The sequence below is a fragment of the Gavia stellata genome, chromosome 15 (genome assembly GCF_030936135.1).
Source record: "Gavia stellata isolate bGavSte3 chromosome 15, bGavSte3.hap2, whole genome shotgun sequence".
Lineage (NCBI taxonomy): Eukaryota > Metazoa > Chordata > Aves > Gaviiformes > Gaviidae > Gavia > Gavia stellata.
Window position 1 is genome coordinate 3,301,553 of NC_082608.1, and position 19,046 is coordinate 3,320,598.

The window sequence follows — 19,046 nt, forward strand, 5'->3', positions numbered from 1 at the left end:
AATACTGCACCACCGCCAGCTCCTCCTGCCATTTTCTGTAGGTGCTTTATAACCATATACAGAATTTTTGGCACATTTTATTTTGCATCTCTCCTCTTCCATGGCAGAGATCCAGAGGAATCACCTAACCCCCAGTGCCCAGCAAGCCAGCCCTATGGATGGGGCGGACCAACGGCTGTTTCCATGAACGAGATCTAGTAATTACAGCAAAATCTCCAAACTAAACCACAAGATTAAAGCTGGATGCACTTCACGTTTAGTTACACTCAAGTCATGGGAACTGGGTAGTTGCAGGGACTGGAGATGTCAAGATAACAGAACTCCAGTTTTCGGGAAGCAACATTTCTATAATGAATCGTTAGCAATTAGGCTCTTCTGTCAAAATAAAACCATCTTAATCTTTCAGAGAGAATGCTGGCTATTTAACTTATAATTGATTAACAGCTTTCTGATGAGAGGATTAAAGTACACAGTAGATAACTCAGATGATTAACAGCTCTGCTTCACCAGCCGATAACAAGATGCCTCCGTTTCCCTACCACATGCCAATTAAACGATTAAGTATTGTTTACTGGGGGACCAGGAGGATTACAAGACTGTAGGTGGATTTATTAGCAGGGAAAGGAAAAACACTCCTACACAGAAGAAAAAGATTATTTTGAATGACTAACAGCCATGCCCCTGCAAAGCATGACTAGAGCTAGCTGAATTATTCACTGTCAGAAGGTTACCCCCCAGCCCGTCTCCCTTTTTTCAGACCATTTGCCAGTTTATCCCAATGTCTCCAACATGTTCACCATTTCAAGGTGTGCTATTCAGACCGTTTGCTGAGCTTCTCGTACATATAGTTGTAAGTCCAGCTACTTGGTGCTATGGATGGGGGAAAGGCTGGGGACCGAACTCACATTAGAGACAGAATCTCACTTCTCTGGGTCCGGAGACCGAGACATCTTTTAATGAGCAAGAGCTGCTTCATTAGAAGTCTCTTAGTACACGTAGGCACTGAATCAAATGACCTTGATACAAGTGCCTCAACATAGCAGGAACAATAACGTGTTCTAGCATCTTGCACCAAGAACATCCAATTTTACATGAATTAACAATTTATGCTGAGGAGCTTTGGAAGGAAGGGGAGGAGGGAGAAGCTCTTGAATTCATACGATCAGGCTCCATAGTTACTGTGTCTGAACCAGCCACATTGCATTAACACAATACATGCCATTTTTACCAGCCTGGGGGGGGTGGGGGGGGAAGGGAAAAAAAAAAATCAAGATGCTGAAAAGATTTCCAAATTTATGACCTCTTGACTGTAGGAAGCTGCACATCAAATGAGACAATTCCTTAAGCTTATAATCCCCACTTTGTCTTTTAGGTGACCCTTTAACCATCTGATCTCTGGATGGCAAAATGTAAACGAGGTATTCTAGTTAGTTAAACTAGATGGCAAGAGCTGAAGGCTTTTTTCAGATTTCCCTCCCCCTATTTCTGTAGGGCTCCTGCACAGGTCTGGAAGAGTGGCTTTAGGACAGCCGAGGAAAGCAAGAGTTGCCAGTTCTGGGAAAAGCTGCCACCCTCCCGGCCCTGGGAGCTCTCCCCTCCAGATGCCACCATCACACAGTGCCAGATAACGCTTCGTCCTAGCTGGTTAATTACAAAGAGCGAAGCCCCTGCCAGACAAGAACCTCCGCAGGTGTGGAGACAGCAGAAGCCTGTAAAATATTTTGGGAACCTGTGAGCTTGTGTTTTCAGCGGCCTGTCCAGGGCTCAGGGCTCCTTTCCGGGATTCTGACAAACATCTAAAAGTGTAAGATTTTCATTTTTCAGTGGAGGGCTGTGTACAGCACACAGGCCACCTGAGGTGAGACATGCAAGCGGCAGGCTGATGCTTCCACTCTTCCTTGGAGCTGTACCAGGTAAAGCCATGAAGAGAGAGAATTTCAACAAATCGATAAATTAAAGGCCAGGATGTCAGAGAGAAAATGGTGAAAAGGAGATCCCTAGGGATATCAAATACAAAGATGTTACCTCTGGCTCTGGAAACCTCTGAGCCACAGTTTGTGGGGAGGCTGTACCAAGCGAAACATTCCTGCGCATCTCCTGCGGCAGCTGCTGTGAGCCGCGGGGTGCTGGAGGGGCGGCTGCGGGAAGCCGTGACCCCAAAAGGCTGCGGCGGAACTTACTGAGCCAATTATGAAGAGTGGCAAACTCTGTTATCAAGAGTTAAGCAAATATGAATGGCTGGTGAAGCTGGCCACCACGACTGGCAGATGTTGTCTCAAGAGAAAAAGCAGCATCTGGAAAAATGCAGGGAAAGGCATTGCAGGACGTCCAGTCCTTCAAGAATACAGCCCCAAGATCACAGAAACAACCCTATTCAGTGGGACTGGAAAGCAGCCACCCTGAGATTGACACATGCTCGGCCACCCCACCTTGCAGGAACCAACACGGGGATAGAGCCGCCGCTTAAATCCAGACTGCTTTGTGACAGCCTGTCATCCAGGTCATAAAAAGGAAAAGGCAGCGTCCCGTTTGCCTGGCAGCATTAGTCCCACGGAGAGCACCGTGGTTTGTTGTCCAGACAATGCAACTGTAGGTCACATGCGTTGCAAGCAATGAGAGTGGAAGCAGAGGTGGAGGTAACTCTTTCTTCAGAGAAGATTTGGCCTTTATTAACAGAGCCAGCTGTCCCCCCCTGCAGTGCCCATCCGGGGTTAGGAAGAGGCAGGACAAATTTCAGAAGAGCAATTGCAGCCAGCAGCCTCACCGGGGCTCGGGGGGGCACCTTTTCTGCCTACGCTCAGAGCCTTTGGTCTCCTCACCTCCCGCCAGCCCAGCGCTCAGACCCGCTGCACCCCTGGCAGTGACAGCTCTCGCCCTTAGCAGCTCAAATTCCTGCCCAACACCATCTTTGACAAAGAATCACCTATTTAACCACCAGACATCAGGATAGGGCTTGTGCTGCTGGTGCCTATTCATAGCACCCCAAGCTGATTAGGGGTCCTGACACATTAGCCCATCACCATTACACCCAATGCATGAACAGCTACTGGGTGGCAGACATGTCACTGGCAATCCACGCTCATTTTGATGTTTTATGACCTAGACAAGAGCAGCTCCAGTTCTTCCGATCCGTGTGAGCATCCCTGTTTGAGTTTTAATTGGGGTATTACTGGTTAACATGGAACAAAGGTGTTCAGACAAACAATGTCCAGGGGAATACCTGCAAAGGGGTGAAGACCTTTTCATGTCTGCACAGCACGGCCAACCAAAGAGACCGCTCATCCATGAGCAATGCTCCCCATGGGCATTACGCTACGGGGTGCCTGGCCCCCAGGAGGGTACATCTGCTGGGCAGGACAGCAGTGCCATGGAGAGGTGTTTGGGTGCCCAGGGTGGCTGTTGGACACCCTGAGGTCAGCTCTGCAGTATCAATCTCTGCTTCTCTGCTCAAATCCAAACTCTCTCTGGTTGGATGAGCAGGACAAGAAAACGCTTTTAAGTGTCACGTGGTACCTGAGCCACTCGCTGCCTTCCTGTCCACGTGCAGTGGACATCCCACCCATTATCCACATGGATCACTTGCTCGAGCCTTACAAAGGGAGGAACACCCAGGGAAAAGACCATGGTGGAGCTGGGTAGATTTTTCCCAGGGTGAGGGGCAGAGGTAAAAACAACAGGTTTCCTCTTGCTGATGGAAGCACCTTGTTTGGTCTTTACCTGTTATTCATGCTAAAACACTGGAGGAGTGTTTGCCTGTCATTGTAATAGAGTATAAGGTTGTAACATGCAACAGAGTATAAGGCTGCAAAAATGGGAGATTTGGGTGGGTTTCAACAACGGTCAGCAAAAGTCAGCAGCTTTCCAAAGGTACATCTTTCTTCCCAGAGACCCATCACCAGAGCAGACCAGGCAGGTCCAAAAGCTCATCATTTCCCCAAGTTATCACCTACGCCACAGATTCACGGCTTGCCACTGGCACCTACCAAATACACCAAGACAGCTGTCCCTGTGGCCAGAGCTGCACTAAAATTTAACCCCCACAGCCTTGAGACATGCTAGAACCGCCAAAATGACAGCTTTGCCCTCTTGGCTGGGTTGGAAAGAGGTGTCTGTCTGTCCCTGGTGGGCAGCAGCTCCTTTCATTGTGCTGCGGTGAGCGGGGAATACCAAAGCTTCAAGAGCAACTTCTGAGCTGCTTCACTCACCCGTCCTAGAAAAGCCTTAATATTGGCACAACAGCCAAGACAAGATTTTGTACTTTACGTGCTGATTCTTCAGCCCCATTGCAGCTGTTATAAATTTAATTTTGAGACTAAACCAAAAGCACAGCACCATTTGGCAGAGCTCAAAAAGCAGTCACTGGAAATAACTACCTCAAGACCAGTATGTTAAAGTGCATCCTTTTGAGCTTTGTTCAACAGAGTAACATTTATTATTGAAAAGAAAAATCACTGCTTTTGATTTCAGCTGCCCTGCACAGAGGCTGTAATGGAAACTGGAAGTTGGCTGTAGCAGGAGGGAGGATAAACACGGGCTTAGTAAGGAACAGTTTCACAGGTCAAAGTTTGGAGCGGCATTTTCAACTGCAAACTGGGATGGGAATAACTAAACACAGATTTTAGCTCAGTATCTGCATATCACCAGACTCTCCTGATGGAGAGCAAGTGGCAGGTAAGACTTCATTACAAGCTGGCAACCCCGGCACTCAGCTCCACGGGGGCAGGCACGCCAGCCGGCAGAAAGCAAGCAAGCAGCATCGCTCAGAGGCAGCACCTACTATTCCGTCAGACAAAACCTACAGGTCTCCAATTATGCAACAATTAAGTGCTCAGGAGGCTGTGAAGTACGACAGTCTGGGTGTCAAGCGCACAAATTCCTTTTTCCCTGTAAGCGGCATCTAGAGAGCTCTGCCCCCAGGCCAGCCCCCCCCAGCACTCCCCTTCCATTGCACAACTGCTCAGCTTACCCAGGTAACAAATTTCAACGTCTTATTACTACGTCAGTTGTTAAAACCAAACGCCGACATTAACAGGGCACTTACTGCTTATACACCAGCCAGCTCACAGCATCATTCGCTGCTTTACCTAGGGGCTGTGATCACGCCTACAAGCTCTTACAGAAATCGGCTATCTGCCTTTTAAGTCTGGTAGGGAAAAAACAAACTCTCCCCTGTGCTCCTCTGCACAACCCTCCCACATGTCCCTCTGCAAACACACACTAGTTTGATGCATATTTAATTTCCCAGTACGCCAGGGAAAGAATAGAGATTAGCTCTTGGGATTTTGGCTAGGAGCTAAAATTAAACTGCTTTTCAGCGTGGAGAGAGATCCTGGGATTGGACCCCATTGCTACTTTTCCCCATAACTACGTTATCGCACAGCAGAACAGCTCTCTCCTTTCAGGATCCCAATATAATCTAGATCCCAATCCCATCTAATGAAGACACCTCCGTGTTATTCCCCATCTAAGGACAAGACCAGGCTTCAGCGAAGTTGATCAGCTTTCTACAGGCACAAACTGAAAACACACATCAATACATGTTGCTCCTCGATACATGTGTCCAGTCCTTCAGGAACCAGATTAATATTCACAGATCAGGTCTGATTTGCAAAGCTATTCCAAGATTACCCAGAGGTGGATCCTCATTTATCACTTAGCTGTGATTTTTTTTTTTTTATCTTCTTTTTTGGTGAAATTGCCCCAAACCTGGCTGATCTCACCATGCCGACTTGCACACCAGTATCACGGCTGCTCTAAGAATATATCTCAGCCAAAGAAACAACAAAACCTTTCCCGAGGCTTAAACAGTATCAGCGTGCAACCCAGTAAACTAAACGACATTTGAACAGTTAGGTGTTACTATCTGGAAAAATGGTAATTTGACAAAAGTGCAATCAAAAAATGTGAAATATGAACGTACAGACTTACCATTTTTGTCAGCTCTTCTGAAAATCTAGAATTGAAAGAGAGAGAGAAACATTTTTACTATGTTGTTCGACTTGAAGGGGTTTTGGTTTTGATGAAGCCCTTAGCACCAGGACCATGTTCGACGCCACGCACAGGGCAGGGCCACGTGCTCCAGCCCCCGAAGAGCCGATTCAGGTGCTGTACTGAGCTCACCCTTCCCAAGACCCAGCCCATCGCCCCCAGACCCACACGATGGACAACCCCCTCCGGGAGAGGGTATCAACAAGTTTGGCTTTGGAATACCCAGTGGAAAAGGAGCTAACTAGCAAAACAAAGATAACACAAAATGCTTCCAGCAGTTCATTTATTTCCCATCTCCCTTGAAGAAGAAAGCCGAAAACATGGATCCAACACAAAGGAAAAAAAAAAAATTAAAAAAAGAAATTACAACAGCCATGCAGCCAGCCCAGCCACCTTCTCTGGCATCAATACCATCTCTTAAACCAAGTTTCACAGTTCTGCACTTCTGAAACAAATTATTTATAATATATTTTTTTTTAAAAGCAAGTTTCCTGCGTGGGAAGGAGATTATATTTAGACTTAAAACTAAAGTATGGAGGAACAGCCCACAGAGAGGAATCAGATAGCCCTTTCAGAAGAAAAAAAAATTGCAATAATGTGTAGTACAGTAGAATTTGCCAGGAGAAAAACAGCAGAAATAACTGCTATTTTTCTGACTAGTCTCATCTTAGGAATAGTCCCCTGACACAATGCAGTTAGTAGCAAAAGTCTTGTGCAAGAGCCGAAATCTTATAGGTTACCACCAAAAATGGCTGCTAGCACAGGTTTGGGCATACATTACCAAAAAATTAACATGCTTATAAACTGGGCAGAAAAGGGAAAACATTCTCATCGCCTCTTCAGACCTGACCCTATTAATTTGAGCAAGAGCAGAGATTTTGCCCGTACAAAGAAATTTCCCTGCGGAGGGAATAAAAGCGCCAGCAGGACAGATCAGAGCCAGCTGTAAAGCAGAATCTCTTATTTTCTGTGTCATAAAATCATTACCAAAAAAATATCAGAAGAGAAACTGCTGCATAAAACAAGAAACCCAAGAGACAAATTGAATTGCAGAATGTGCTATTTAAGTGAATATGGCTTAATTAAGGAACATTGATCATTCTTTTGCCCGAATCTCTTCCTAGGCTGCAAAGGGCAAAGTCAAAGCTGGACTTTCTGGTGTAATTCAGCAGAGGCAAACACCCTCTGCTTAAGCCAAGCCCAAATGGTGGCAGTCACCGACTCCCAGCTTCAAGAGAGGGGCATAAAAACCCTACAAGGATTACAGCTTGTGACCACTCCAAAATTGCTTACTTCTTGAGCTGACCTTCCTTTTTTTAGAGCGATTAGAAGCTTTGGGGGAAAATCCTACCTGTCTCCATACTTACGGACTTCTTTGAGGTTAAATATGGGTTTTGAAGGACTGGCCAGTCATGGCTTGTCTATGGGAGGTGAGAAAAAAGCCAGCCAGGTCAAGCAGGACCCCAGCCAGCCCTGTGGCTTCGGCACACCTCACCCAGCCATGCGCAATACGCCCTGCCCCGAGTATGAAATATTCCTCTTTTCCTGGCTTGGACACCCCAACTCCTCACTCCCCTGAGCACCTCTGGGCGAGGCACTTTTCTTTCTAGATGCTGATTATTTCTGGGCTTTTTGTTTCATTGCCACATCTTTCTATTACTGTTCCCACTGCTTTGAAACAAAGACATTACATCAAGTCTAGCACAGAAGCAGCAATGTCTATTTTAAGGTCCTGTGGGAGATCGCCACCCCGCTAAGCACAACTGGCAGAGGGAGAACGGGGAGGCAAAAACAATAGGTAAAACGTGGCTTAAAGTGGGAGAAAGGCTCAATCTGCAGCGCTCTGCTCTGTGGAGCCACCAACCTCGCAATGAACACTCAGAGCAAGAGGGGAAAAAAATAACTAATTAAGAAATGGAAGAAATGTTGAGAAATGGAAGTATTTATGTCCAGCTTCACTAAGTGAACTTTTCAGGGCTTTAACTCCCCAAGACACTCCTAGAAAGTATGACTATTTGTAAATGAACAGGTTGATGGAAGATCGCATCAGCTCTGTTACCTACCAAGGTTTATTCTACAGGACAAGCTGTTTAGTTTCTATTGCTAATGAGCAAGATTTATGCTTCCAACTTAATTGGACCACCTAAACTTTGCACACACACAAAAATTTAAAACAGGACACCTGGAGGGAAAGCAATTTGAGGTAAAGTCATCTGTCAACACAGGCAGGCAGTACATCAAGGTACGAACACTGGAATGAGCAGCAGGAGGCTGATAAAGATGTAATATACTCCGTGGTAGTTTGGTACTGCTGCCAAAAACGCCGTCTTTGTGAAGACCCAGGATTTACACACTAGCTCAGCAAACAACGGTGCCCTCCCACACACAACCTGAAGATGCCCTCCGTGCACGTCTTGAATTAGTTGTTGCACTGCGGGAAGGACGTGGTGCGCTTTTGGTAAGGGGAAGGTGTGAGATCTGGTGATGGAAGGGAAACGGCGGCCCCTCACACCTCCCCTACGGACCAGCGGGGCAAACCCCCGAGGGCAGCTCGGGGCCGGGCTCCCAGGGAGGAAAGCTCCAACCAGCTCCAGGAAGAAGGGAATATAAGCAAGGATGCTGCGTCATCTCCAGCATAGAGGCTGCAAAGCCCGTCCGCCCCGCAGTCGCTCTCTGCAGGCTTGCAGTAACTCCGCCAGTGCTATTCTCAGCAGCGAAGTCACTTAGGCTTAGTCAAAGCAGCAGCCCTGGAGGTCAGCGAGAGTGGAGGCGATGAAATATTGATGGAGAAACGCCCTGTCCTGCCAGGCCCTTGGCGGCGATTGGCTTCCCGCACCTCCACCCCGGCCGAGGACCGTCCCCAGCGGCCGAGGGCTTCGTGAAACAGGAGCCGGCAGCACCGCACAGCCTGGCTAGGGATGCTCTTTCCGCTCCATCACCCCCAGTCCTCCAACCGTCAGGGCAACGCGCCGCTTTCAGATGGTAAACGAGAAACTATCCAGTCCAAAAAGTACTACAGCAACCATCTCCCCCATCAGCTGCGCCTTAAACCTATTAAGGAAGTCTCCTGAAGCACCGGCTAAGCAGCACAGCGAGCCCACAGGATGCCCACAATATGGGCCAGATTAACCCCTTTAGAGGATTTACACAGGCAATGCACGCAGCTTGCTGTCTGCAGCGTACTTATTCCATTTACCAGGTGTTTAGATGAATATAACTCTATTTTATTTAGAGCGAAGAACCTCTGTCAAGATTTCCAATAGCTTTTTAAAATGTATGGGTTTGCCGTACTCTCAGATGGCTACTACAGAGATTTGGCTGGCAGAAGTAAGCAATTGAAAACACTAGTGGTAATAATAAACTTGAAAAAAATTGATGGTTTCAAATTTAAACATTCGGCTCTGCCTTCTCAAAGCTCCTGGATGAGAATGCGCGACACCGGAGGCTGCTTAATGGGGGTTTTCTGGGCAATTTTATTAAATTCACACAAACACTCCCCTAAGAAGCCTAATAATTATTATAGGGTTTGTAGGGTTTATTATCCCTTCAGCAGGTTAATATGATGTTGCTTTAAAATAGAGTGCAACAGAGCTAGAATTTTGTTTTCCATCATAATCTTGGTGCAGAATCAAGGACAAACAAAATCTAAGTCTCCTGGGTGAGGAAAGCCTATGGATGAGAAAGCATCCAGATGCACAGTTATACATAAAAACCCAATTAGTCTGTTCACTATGTTCCTACATTCCTATTCTTCCTTTCTGTTCCTCTCCCTATAAGTCTCGACACCTCATTCGGAGCAGAGACAAACTTTTATATCAGGTATGGCCTTTAGCTCTCTAACCCGAGGTACCGGTCGGAATTTCCTCTCCTGCAGCCTCTTTGTGTTGCTCTTTCCAGTACTACTGCAAGAAAATAATGACCCGAAGCTTTGTCACTTTGGACTCTATCTTTAGACCTCATCAGGCTAACGGCCTTTCCCCGAGCAAGAGAAAGGTTTGATTCTGGTGTTTCCGTAAGAAATACGCCATTGGTGTGGAAATACTGTCCCACCTGGAGCGGCTCCCCCTCCAAAGCAAGGCTGCTACAGAGCTCCATCCAACGTGGTGCCTTTCCCACTCCAAATCAGAGCTCCTTTTTCTTTTTGTCTCCCCAAGAGAAGAGCAGTTAACACCCTACCCTACCTTCCCCTTTCACTCTTACCTTCTCCTTAGACTTTACCTAGCTGTCCTAAATAAAAGTTGCATGAGACAGGCACGAGTTGCATTAGACGTTACCACATTCGCAGCACTAGAAGTTACTTCTCCATCAACACCAGCCCTGGGTGCAGCTCCGTTTCAAGCGCCCGCTTACAAAGCCCCAAAGAGCAGAAGAGAAAGGATGAACTTTTCTGTGTTGTTACGTACTTTGCAGTGAGCAATCCCCGAATGCACAGAGCCCAGCCGGCCCCTGCTCCTGCTTTCCAGCCATGCCCTGCCAGCATGACTTGCAGCTTTTAGAGCCTTCCCGTTTCACTCGGAGAAGTGAGAAGGTAAATGAGAACACAAGAAAGGGAGTGAATCAACCTTAAAAAAAAAAAAAAGCAGAGGGAAAAAGTCAAAGCAGAAGGGGATTGAGAAGGGATTCCTGTGGCTGCGATAGCTTTACTAGTTAGGGCTGCCCTGGAAATCGCATCATTGACAAAACAGTTGGAAAAGCGTGCCAGTTCTTGGATCTACATTTGGAAATGCACCCTTGGCACAAACCAAATTCTCCGTATCTTCTATCCAAACACTTCACTCGATCCCATGGGGCTGAAGAAGTGCAAATCAGATTTGGCCACGTAAGAGAGGCTGCAAGAGGAGCCATAAGCAGGAGAGCTGGATTTTAAATTAAAGAAGGAAAGAGGCAGATAAGGGTCAAAATTAGTTTTCAGCAAACGACAGAGCAGATCAAACAAAAAGCTTCATCTGACCTGAAATGAATGGCACTGCTTTCTTCAGAGGCATTTAAAATAAAGCCAAAAGGCAATGAATTTACTCGCTATTAGCAAAGCCAGAAAGGCGGCAGAGATGTCACCACCCCTTGGTTGGAGCACACAGTCCTGCCATGGGGACGCTCTCCCATACCCAAGGCTGACCCTTATTTTAGACGCCAAGTAGGAGATGAGCTCTTTCAACAGGCTCTCCCTGGTGTAAACCAGCCGGGGCACCTCTGCCTGCAGCCGCTGTGGCTCACCAGGTCTTACGAGCTGGAGTTCACACTCCTGCTGTCAAGGCAGGTTTTTGACAGTGACACGAAGGCAGGAAGAGATGAGCAAGGACAGTCGGTAAGTCAGCACTGAAATACTCCCAGACAGAGCAGTACCTGTCTAGACGCTTCCCACGCCTTGGGAGCCATCCACCTCAGCTCTATATCGCACGTGGACTCATTCACACTCAGCAAATGTGATCTGATATAGGCTTACCCCCACACACACTATATCCTCCCTTTCATAAGTCTTGTGACATGTGCAGATTTGTTCTGGACTGGAAATGCCACCATCACCGCATGCGGATTCGAGCAGCACCGTGACAGTTTCAGCTTCCTTTTAATAAAGGAGTTTTGTCCTCATGGATGCAGACAGATGCTCAGAGCCTTTGGAAGGCATCTTCAGGCAGCCCAGAGGGTAACGTAGCGTTACCATGATCTCGTATCATAAGCTGCGGATAGACACTAGTTATCTACAGCAAATTACACATGCCGCCAACCCCGAGCATTTGGCTGTTGCAGACAGAGTAGCCATGTGCGATCCAGACCCACGGAGCAAACACCCAGCGGCAAACACCTGAGAGCAAGCGCAGGATGGGTACCCACCCTTTGCTCAACCCCAACCCCTTATGCCGATTCGACTGATGTTGTAAGAAGTGGCCATTAAATGCAAAGTGATGTTTTCCAGGTTCCTAGAGTGACACATCACCTCTGCCTGATCTACTACCACCACTGAAGAGCATCTATCACTCCCTAGTTTTACTTGCTGCCTGTTTTAGGCAATGCTTAGGACTTAAATATCTTCTTCATTAGTTTGTTACCAGGGCTTAGTTAATCTGCAATTTTAGCTACTTTTTACACTTGGAAACCTGTGATTTTGAGCTGAACTAGTAAACGTTATTCAACCTTTTTAATTGTGTACCTAAAAGGACACAAGAAAAATAAAAGAATAATACTGAAAACAGCCCTAAGTTAAGATTCACCCTCCAATTGGCAGTAGCCAGGTTGATGGTAGAAGACATCTAACCCCCTTGTTGTATATCCTTCTTCCTCAGCCTTCGGTCTTGCCCCACAACACCACAGTTTTGTTTCTTTGGCGGAAAGGGCATAAGGAACTTCGTACTGACCCACCAGCCACCCTCACGGTCTGGAGGAGTCAAAACAAGCATGTTGGGGCTGGCTGAGTCAAAAGACAGCCAGAACAGAAGAGGACGAAAAAGTGACTAAGGTACCATTAGCATCAGAACCATCTTATCTAATTCATAGCCAAAACCAAGCCTAACCCTCCTTCCCCAGCCCCGATGAACTGCCTACATAGCACACCAGCTTATGCAAACAGGTTAGTTAAATATAAAATCTTACAGGTCTTTTATTTCATCCCCACCCACCGAGGAGCCGCGCTGCTGCATGGCTGGGACTCGCTGCTTCCCCAGCGCGTCCACGTAATGCAAGAACGTGAATGAGTTAATTGGAAAATACGTTCTCATCCCTGAGGATTCAGTGGGATCTTTGTTACTTTCCTGCTAATGTGTGAAAATTAACCGAAACGCGTTTAAACTCTGGATGAAAGGGGTTGGGTGTCTCACAGGGCACTTGAAGAGCCTGTTACAGTGAAGCCACAGCTTCAGTTGATGTTTCTATTGTAACTGGAGAAAAAGGAGAGAAGCAAGTTCTAAGAAAGGAGGGGATAAAAACCCCCAAACTCTCAAACCTTACATTTCCAGCATCCATTTCTACTTTCAGCAGGTGAGAAAGGGCTCCCAGTCCCATTGTGAAATGAAAAAAGGATCAGGAGCTGCACACCCTGCTCTACTGTATTTCCCACCGGTTAAGCCATACTGAAGGTTCATGGCTCATTTTCTCAGCTCAATCCGCTAAGTGGGGGAAAAAAAAAAAAATCCATTTCAAGACGGTAAAGTTGAACAGATGAGATACCATTTTGGTGGAAAAACAATCCTAAGTCAAGAACCTCTTGTATAAACTTAACATTGCTTCCCAATTGCATTTATGCTCTGAAGCCCAGATTCCAGATTGTTGTAAAATTTTGGTAATTTCAGGGCAGGTGAAAGAAAAAAAAAAAAACAAAACAAAAAAACCAAACTAGTTAACTTAAAAGACATAAGGGTATTAGCTGCATTTGTCCTTTCAGTTTCCCCATGAAGCAGCATTTCCTACAGCCCGCAGCTGCCCACCCGCCAGCCCGTTTCACCGGGCATGACCATCCATCAAGCGCCCTGCTCTCCAAGCTGCTTTTGGCAGCTCAATAGACCCAGTCAAACTGGTTCATTCAGGGAACCGAAATGAGCCCAGGGTGCTCAGAGATGTAATGAGTTTTGGAGTCGCCAGCCCATGCCAATGCCTACCAGGGATGTGATAGAAGATTCAGCAATTATTAAGAAAACGCGAGGGCTTGCCTGGAAGAGCTACTACTGCCTAACTCCGAGGAGGCTGGAGGAGAACCTCCTCTCCGAGGAGAGCACGAGTTATCCTTTACTACAGCCAATGCCTCAGTAGCTTATTTTTGCATTCACTACTTTTTTTTTTTTAAGCTAGGAGATAGGAAAGCTGAGGATCTATGTGTTTAATTACTAGATGCTGCAGAAAGACTGTGTAATTACACCGTTTGCACTCCGGTTGATTCCGCCCTATTCTCCCAATTCATTTAAGTGCAAATAGCCTTGTTAGCTCCCTAATCAGGAAGTCTATAAATACCACAGCTGAGGCACTAAGCACAGCCCTGCCTGCCCCCCCAAACCCAGGTAAGGGAGCCCCGGGTCCCACGCACTCGCAGGCATCCGGGACCATGCTGCCCACCTCCGCGGCACAGACCCTCACACCTGCAGCCCTTCAGGGACTGGGGTCCAGGATGGGGGGCAGATGCAGTACCTGGGGGGCACCCCTATGCCCAGAAAACCTGGGGTAACCCATGGTGCAAAACCGGGGGGGTTGCAGGACCTGGAGTCCTGCATCCCCAATCCAGTCAAGCTAATACCAGGATTAAGGACCTACAGTGCATCCCCATCCCAGCTGGTCCAGGGGATTCAGGACCTGGAAAAAGGGCTGCGGGACCTGGGGTGCACCCCCATGCCCAGCCGGTCCGGAGGGTGTGGGAAACAGGGTGCACCCCCATGCCCTGCAAGTGCGGAGGTGTGGGATCCCAGCAAGGAGATGAAGGATACAGGCTGCATCCCCACGCCCAGCCGGTCAAAAAAATTGCAGGACCCAGGCTACACCCTCATGCCCAGCTACTTTGGGGGTGCAGGACTCAGGAAAGGGTGTACAGGATCCAGACCGCACCCCCGTGCCCAGCCGGTGCGGGAGGTGCGGGACCAAGGTGCACCTTATTCCCAGCCACCCCAGGGAGCGCAGGGCAAAGGGATGCAGGACCCGGACTGCCCCCCGAGTGCCCGGCCAGCCTTGGGGGTGCAGGACCCGGACATGGGGGGCAGGACTCGGGCTGCAAGCCCATCCCCAAGGGATGCAGGACCCTCGGGTGCAGGACCCGAGGAACAACCCCGATGCCAAGCCGGTCGGGGGGTGCAGGATCCGGCAACGGGAGTGCAGGGAGCGCGGTGCCCCCCGGTGCCAGGCAGCCTGCGCTTGCAGGCTCCGGGCAAGCGGCTACAGGAGCCGGGGTGCAGCCTCTTGCCCAGCCGGACCGGGAGATGCTGGACCGGGGCGCAGCCCCGCGGATGCAGAGCCCGGGACACAAGGCGGACCCCGAGCTGGCCGGATGGGTGCAGGAGCCGGGCAAAGGGATGCCGGAGCGGGGCTGCACCCCCACGCCCACCCAAGTCCGCGGCTGCAGGACCCGCGCAAGGGGATGCAGGCTCCCGGCTGCGCCCCGGTGCCCACCCGGTGGGGGCTGCAGGACCCGGGCTACAGCCCGTCCCTAACGGGTGCGGGGGGCGCAGGAGCCGAGCCCGAGGCGGCGCAGGAGCCGGGCAGGGGCAGGGGCAGGAGCCGCCGTGCCGCCCTCGGGGTGCGGGGTCGCGGGGTGCGTCCCCCCCGCCCGGCGGCGCGGGGACCACTCACATCGAGGATGACGGAGGTGCCCTTCCTCTGCGCGGCGGCGGCCCCCGGGGTGAGCAGCTCCCGCTCGCCGACGCCCTTGTCGCTCATCCTGGCCACCACCCAGCGCAGCAGCCCGTCCAGCCCGCGGAGCGCCGGCGGCGGCTTGCGCAGCAGCCTGTGCACGCCGGCCCGGCAGTAGCGCGCTGCCTGCTCGCACATCGCTCAGCCCGGCCTCATGCCGGAGCCGGGGACCCCCCCCTCCGCCTCCGCCTCCGCCTCCGCCTCCCGCCGCCACCGGGCAGGGGAGGGACCCGAGCGGCCGGGGGGCGGCTGCCCGAAGGGCAGTGGGGTGCCCGGAGAGGAAGGGGCGGGGGGATTTTTGGGGGGGTGTAGGTCACCCCAGTGGGTGCTGCCTGCGTGCTCCCACCCCCGTGCAGCCCCCCCGCGCCCCGACACAAAGCAGCCTTTTAGGCATTTTCTATCTAAAAAGAGTATTCCTGTGGCATGTCCTCTCCCCTCTGCAGCCTCCCTTACCCCACAACAGATTTTAGCAGCTCTTTCCAGGGACAGCAGGGAACAGATTTCTTGCTAGTAAATAGAACTTGCACCTCACCCCTTACCCCTACTCCACAAAGTCCCTACACGATGAGCAGCCAGCAATTCCAGCCGGGCGATGGGGGCATTCATGGCTACGGAGCTAATCACAGTGCTCAGCTGGACAAGTATCTCTACTCCTGTAATTCTGTATTACGAGGATATTCCTTTGTGATGCTCCTGTGCTCACCTACACAGGTCAAGATCTAGACTTGCGGCAGGGGCAAGAAGTCTTCTGGCCAAAATGTCCCTAAATCATTTCATCTCCCCCTCCACGCTTGAGGAGATGTTCCCAGTTTGAGTTCAGACCCGGAAAGGCACCAAAGGCAGAGGGCTCCGACCCAGACCCTCTCGGAGGGTTTCCCAGGGCGCTAGAGCGGCCACAGGCTCCGAACGGCCTTTCCGCCCTGCCCGCCCCTGGCAGCCAGACCCTCTCGCAGGCAGCCCTCGGGGACTTTATGTCCCACAAGGGCCACGTCCCCAGATTTGAACGTCTCTGACGCAGGAGGCAGCAAGCCCAGCACCCCCGTGCAAGCACTGCACACTTCCCACGCTGAGCCCTATGCCTGGTCTCCAAATGAGGAGCAGCACAATCGCTCCAAAAGGCCTGACCAGCTACTGCTTTAAGAGGAAAATAACCAGCAACAAATGATTTCTTTAAACAAAGCTTATATATCGCAGTGCACCGGAGCCCAGACCCCCCCAGCAAAGCCTACCTGGCGGTATTATTTAGCCTCATCTTCCAACCACCCATCTTTACTCAGGGAAATTAGCGTGAAACTTCTGTGTTTGAGGTGAAAGGTGGAGGAATGTGCATTTTCCTCTCAGCTGCTGCTCAGCGAAAAGCAAGTGGGGGCCTGGTTCTCTCTGCTGGAGTACGCAGATAATGGCTGGAGGATCTTGAAAGGCTTTTAAATAGATGGGGCACAGAGAAGTGCAGCAGTAGACCAGGACACACGTGGGCCGAGCCCCTCTTTCACTGAGCTCTCACTTTTTGGGGTTTCCTTCTTCTCCAGCAATACAAAATTAATTGGGGAAACTGGAGGATCTTCAGGGGGTTTATGGTGGCTCGTGGGAGCTGTGTGGAGCGCTTCAGTGGCTCTGTGTTCATTTACAGGGATGCTGAGAGCAGGCTGGTGTACAATCCAGGCGTCATTCAATACCTGCTTACACCTCACAGCAAAGATAATCTAAGGCAAGACACATCCTACCATCCTTGCCGTGGGGATGGTAAGGTGGGCTGTGTCCCTACGCACCGGCCACTGGTGCCAGTTGGCCCCTACCCCCCATGGCCTGAATTACTGCGCTCTGTTGTGCTTCTACAATCCTCAGATTATTCATATGCTTCTTTCTCCTTTAGACGTCCCTCTGCTAAACGGCTGGTTCAGACTGTATTAATCACACCCAGTTTAGGATTACTATTGGCTTGTTATTTAAAACTATTTACTGGATAAGTTTATAAATGAGGTTCTTTGAATTTTCCTTTCCATGTGCTATAAAGATTCATTGCTCAGCTTGGAAGTTTGGGGCTATTTCTGGGCTTTTGTCAAAAACCAGTTCTTGTTAATGTCAAAACCAGCTCTACCACAGTTAAATACTCATTTTTCCTCCTAAATGGATCTAGATAGAAAAAGTTCCAGCCACTCAGGCATTAGGAAGAAGCTAGCCATTCACACTGGGATGTTAACCGTCTGTATTGCTAGAGGCTTGGTTATTCCAGGTTTCCATGAGGTTGAAGTCTCCCTTTGAGGAATAAATGGGAAAGCCAATTCTGTACTTATGCGAGCCAGGTGAGAAAACACAGGAACCCCCAAGGCACGTGCTCAGGCTGGTCCCAGCCCATGTGTCACACCGCAGCCAAGGGAGAGGGCAGAGGCACAGACCTCGGGCTGGGCTCTGCGTGCCGCCAACCATCCCCTGCCTCTCGCCGAGGGCGACGGGACACTGTCTGTCCTGTCCAAATAAACACGACTGTGGCCAAGGCATCGGGGCTTTGCCAACCTCTCCCCCCACCCTGTGCTGCCGGTCACGGCGCTGCCCGGGTCCCAGGCAAGCAGCCATCAACCAGGGCCAGAAGAAGAAACCAAACAAGTGATGGACAAGCGGAGACAACAGGGTTTTGACACCTCTTTAGCCAGTCAATGGAGCATCTTTTTAGCTTCTGCTCCCTGGCATCCAGCACACTTTTTACTCTTTCATTAAAGGTGGAGAGAGCAGGACCACCACCAGCCACTGGCTGCTTTGAAAGCTTTATGTAAATGCATAACGCAGATGCTGAGTGGCATAGGAATAAATAGGAGAGAATAAAGAGGACACAACAAAAAGCACAGTTAAATCCAGGCGAAGTGCATCCCAGTGAAAGCAGCAAGCATTAATTACAGGTCTCGACAGACCCAGTAAGATGCAGAGAGCTCATTTCGAAGCCTCAGCAACCATGCTCTTACAGGTCCACAGCTCTGACTGGGGTTTGAACACTTTCTCCCCCTCCGTGCAGCGATGAGTACACTCCTGTAAGGAGCGGTCAGGCCACGCAGCACCCAACGGCAGCGGAGCCCAGCGCGCAGCACAGCCCACTGCCTCCACTGCTGACCTGGTGGCATTTTGCTTTCCCCGCTGCTTTGCGGGCAGAGAGCTCAAACCCTGCCCGACGAGCTGCAGAAGGAAAGGCAGCAGCTGCAGCTCCACCTTCTCCTCCTTGACATTTAATGGTGAGCTTCCCCGCTGCGATGCTAGCCAGGCATGCGCGTGGCCCCGGAGCACTACAGCCTTACAAATGAAGGATACAGTAAGGACAGAAAGGTTATTGAAGGCTGGGAGAGATCAGACCTATTCTCCCCCAGCCCTAGCTCCAAGTTCAGAAACTCTGAGATCTCAAGAAAAGGCTATTGCCATTCCGGTTTCAGGTCTGGTCTTGGCCCAGCAGTTTTTCCTCCCCGATGCACATGGTGCTCAGCACAAAGCGTTGGTTTAGCCATGTCACTGGCGATGTTTGCTCTACAAGCTTTTGTATGGGGCTTATTCAGGTGCTACGCCCAACATGTTTCAGCAGCTTCTGGAAAGGCTGTTGGAGAAGGAGTTGAAACCCCGGGCTGTAATTTCAGATGAGAGGCCACCTGAGGAGCCCGAGGGCTTCTCTAAAAGAAAGGTCCGAGACGGGCCAGAAGTCCTGCCTGCACCCCAGCGCGGCAGGCAGGGACAGCAGCTTTCATCTCCCCTTTGAATTC

The 19,046-nt window shown here is 49.9% G+C and overlaps 1 protein-coding gene across 1 annotated transcript in view; it reads right to left on the reverse strand.

The window, feature by feature from the left end:
- The window catches only part of NECAB2 (N-terminal EF-hand calcium binding protein 2), an 85,374-nt gene extending 69,927 nt beyond the window's left edge, over positions 1–15,447 (reverse strand). The window contains exons 1-2 of the mRNA XM_059825028.1: positions 15,250–15,447; positions 5,929–5,953 (exon numbers count right to left, since the gene is read on the reverse strand). Of these exons, the coding sequence (XP_059681011.1) occupies positions 5,929–5,953; positions 15,250–15,447 (223 nt within the window). The remainder of the gene's footprint in view (positions 1–5,928; positions 5,954–15,249) is intronic.
- Positions 15,448–19,046: the final 3,599 nt, after the last annotated feature.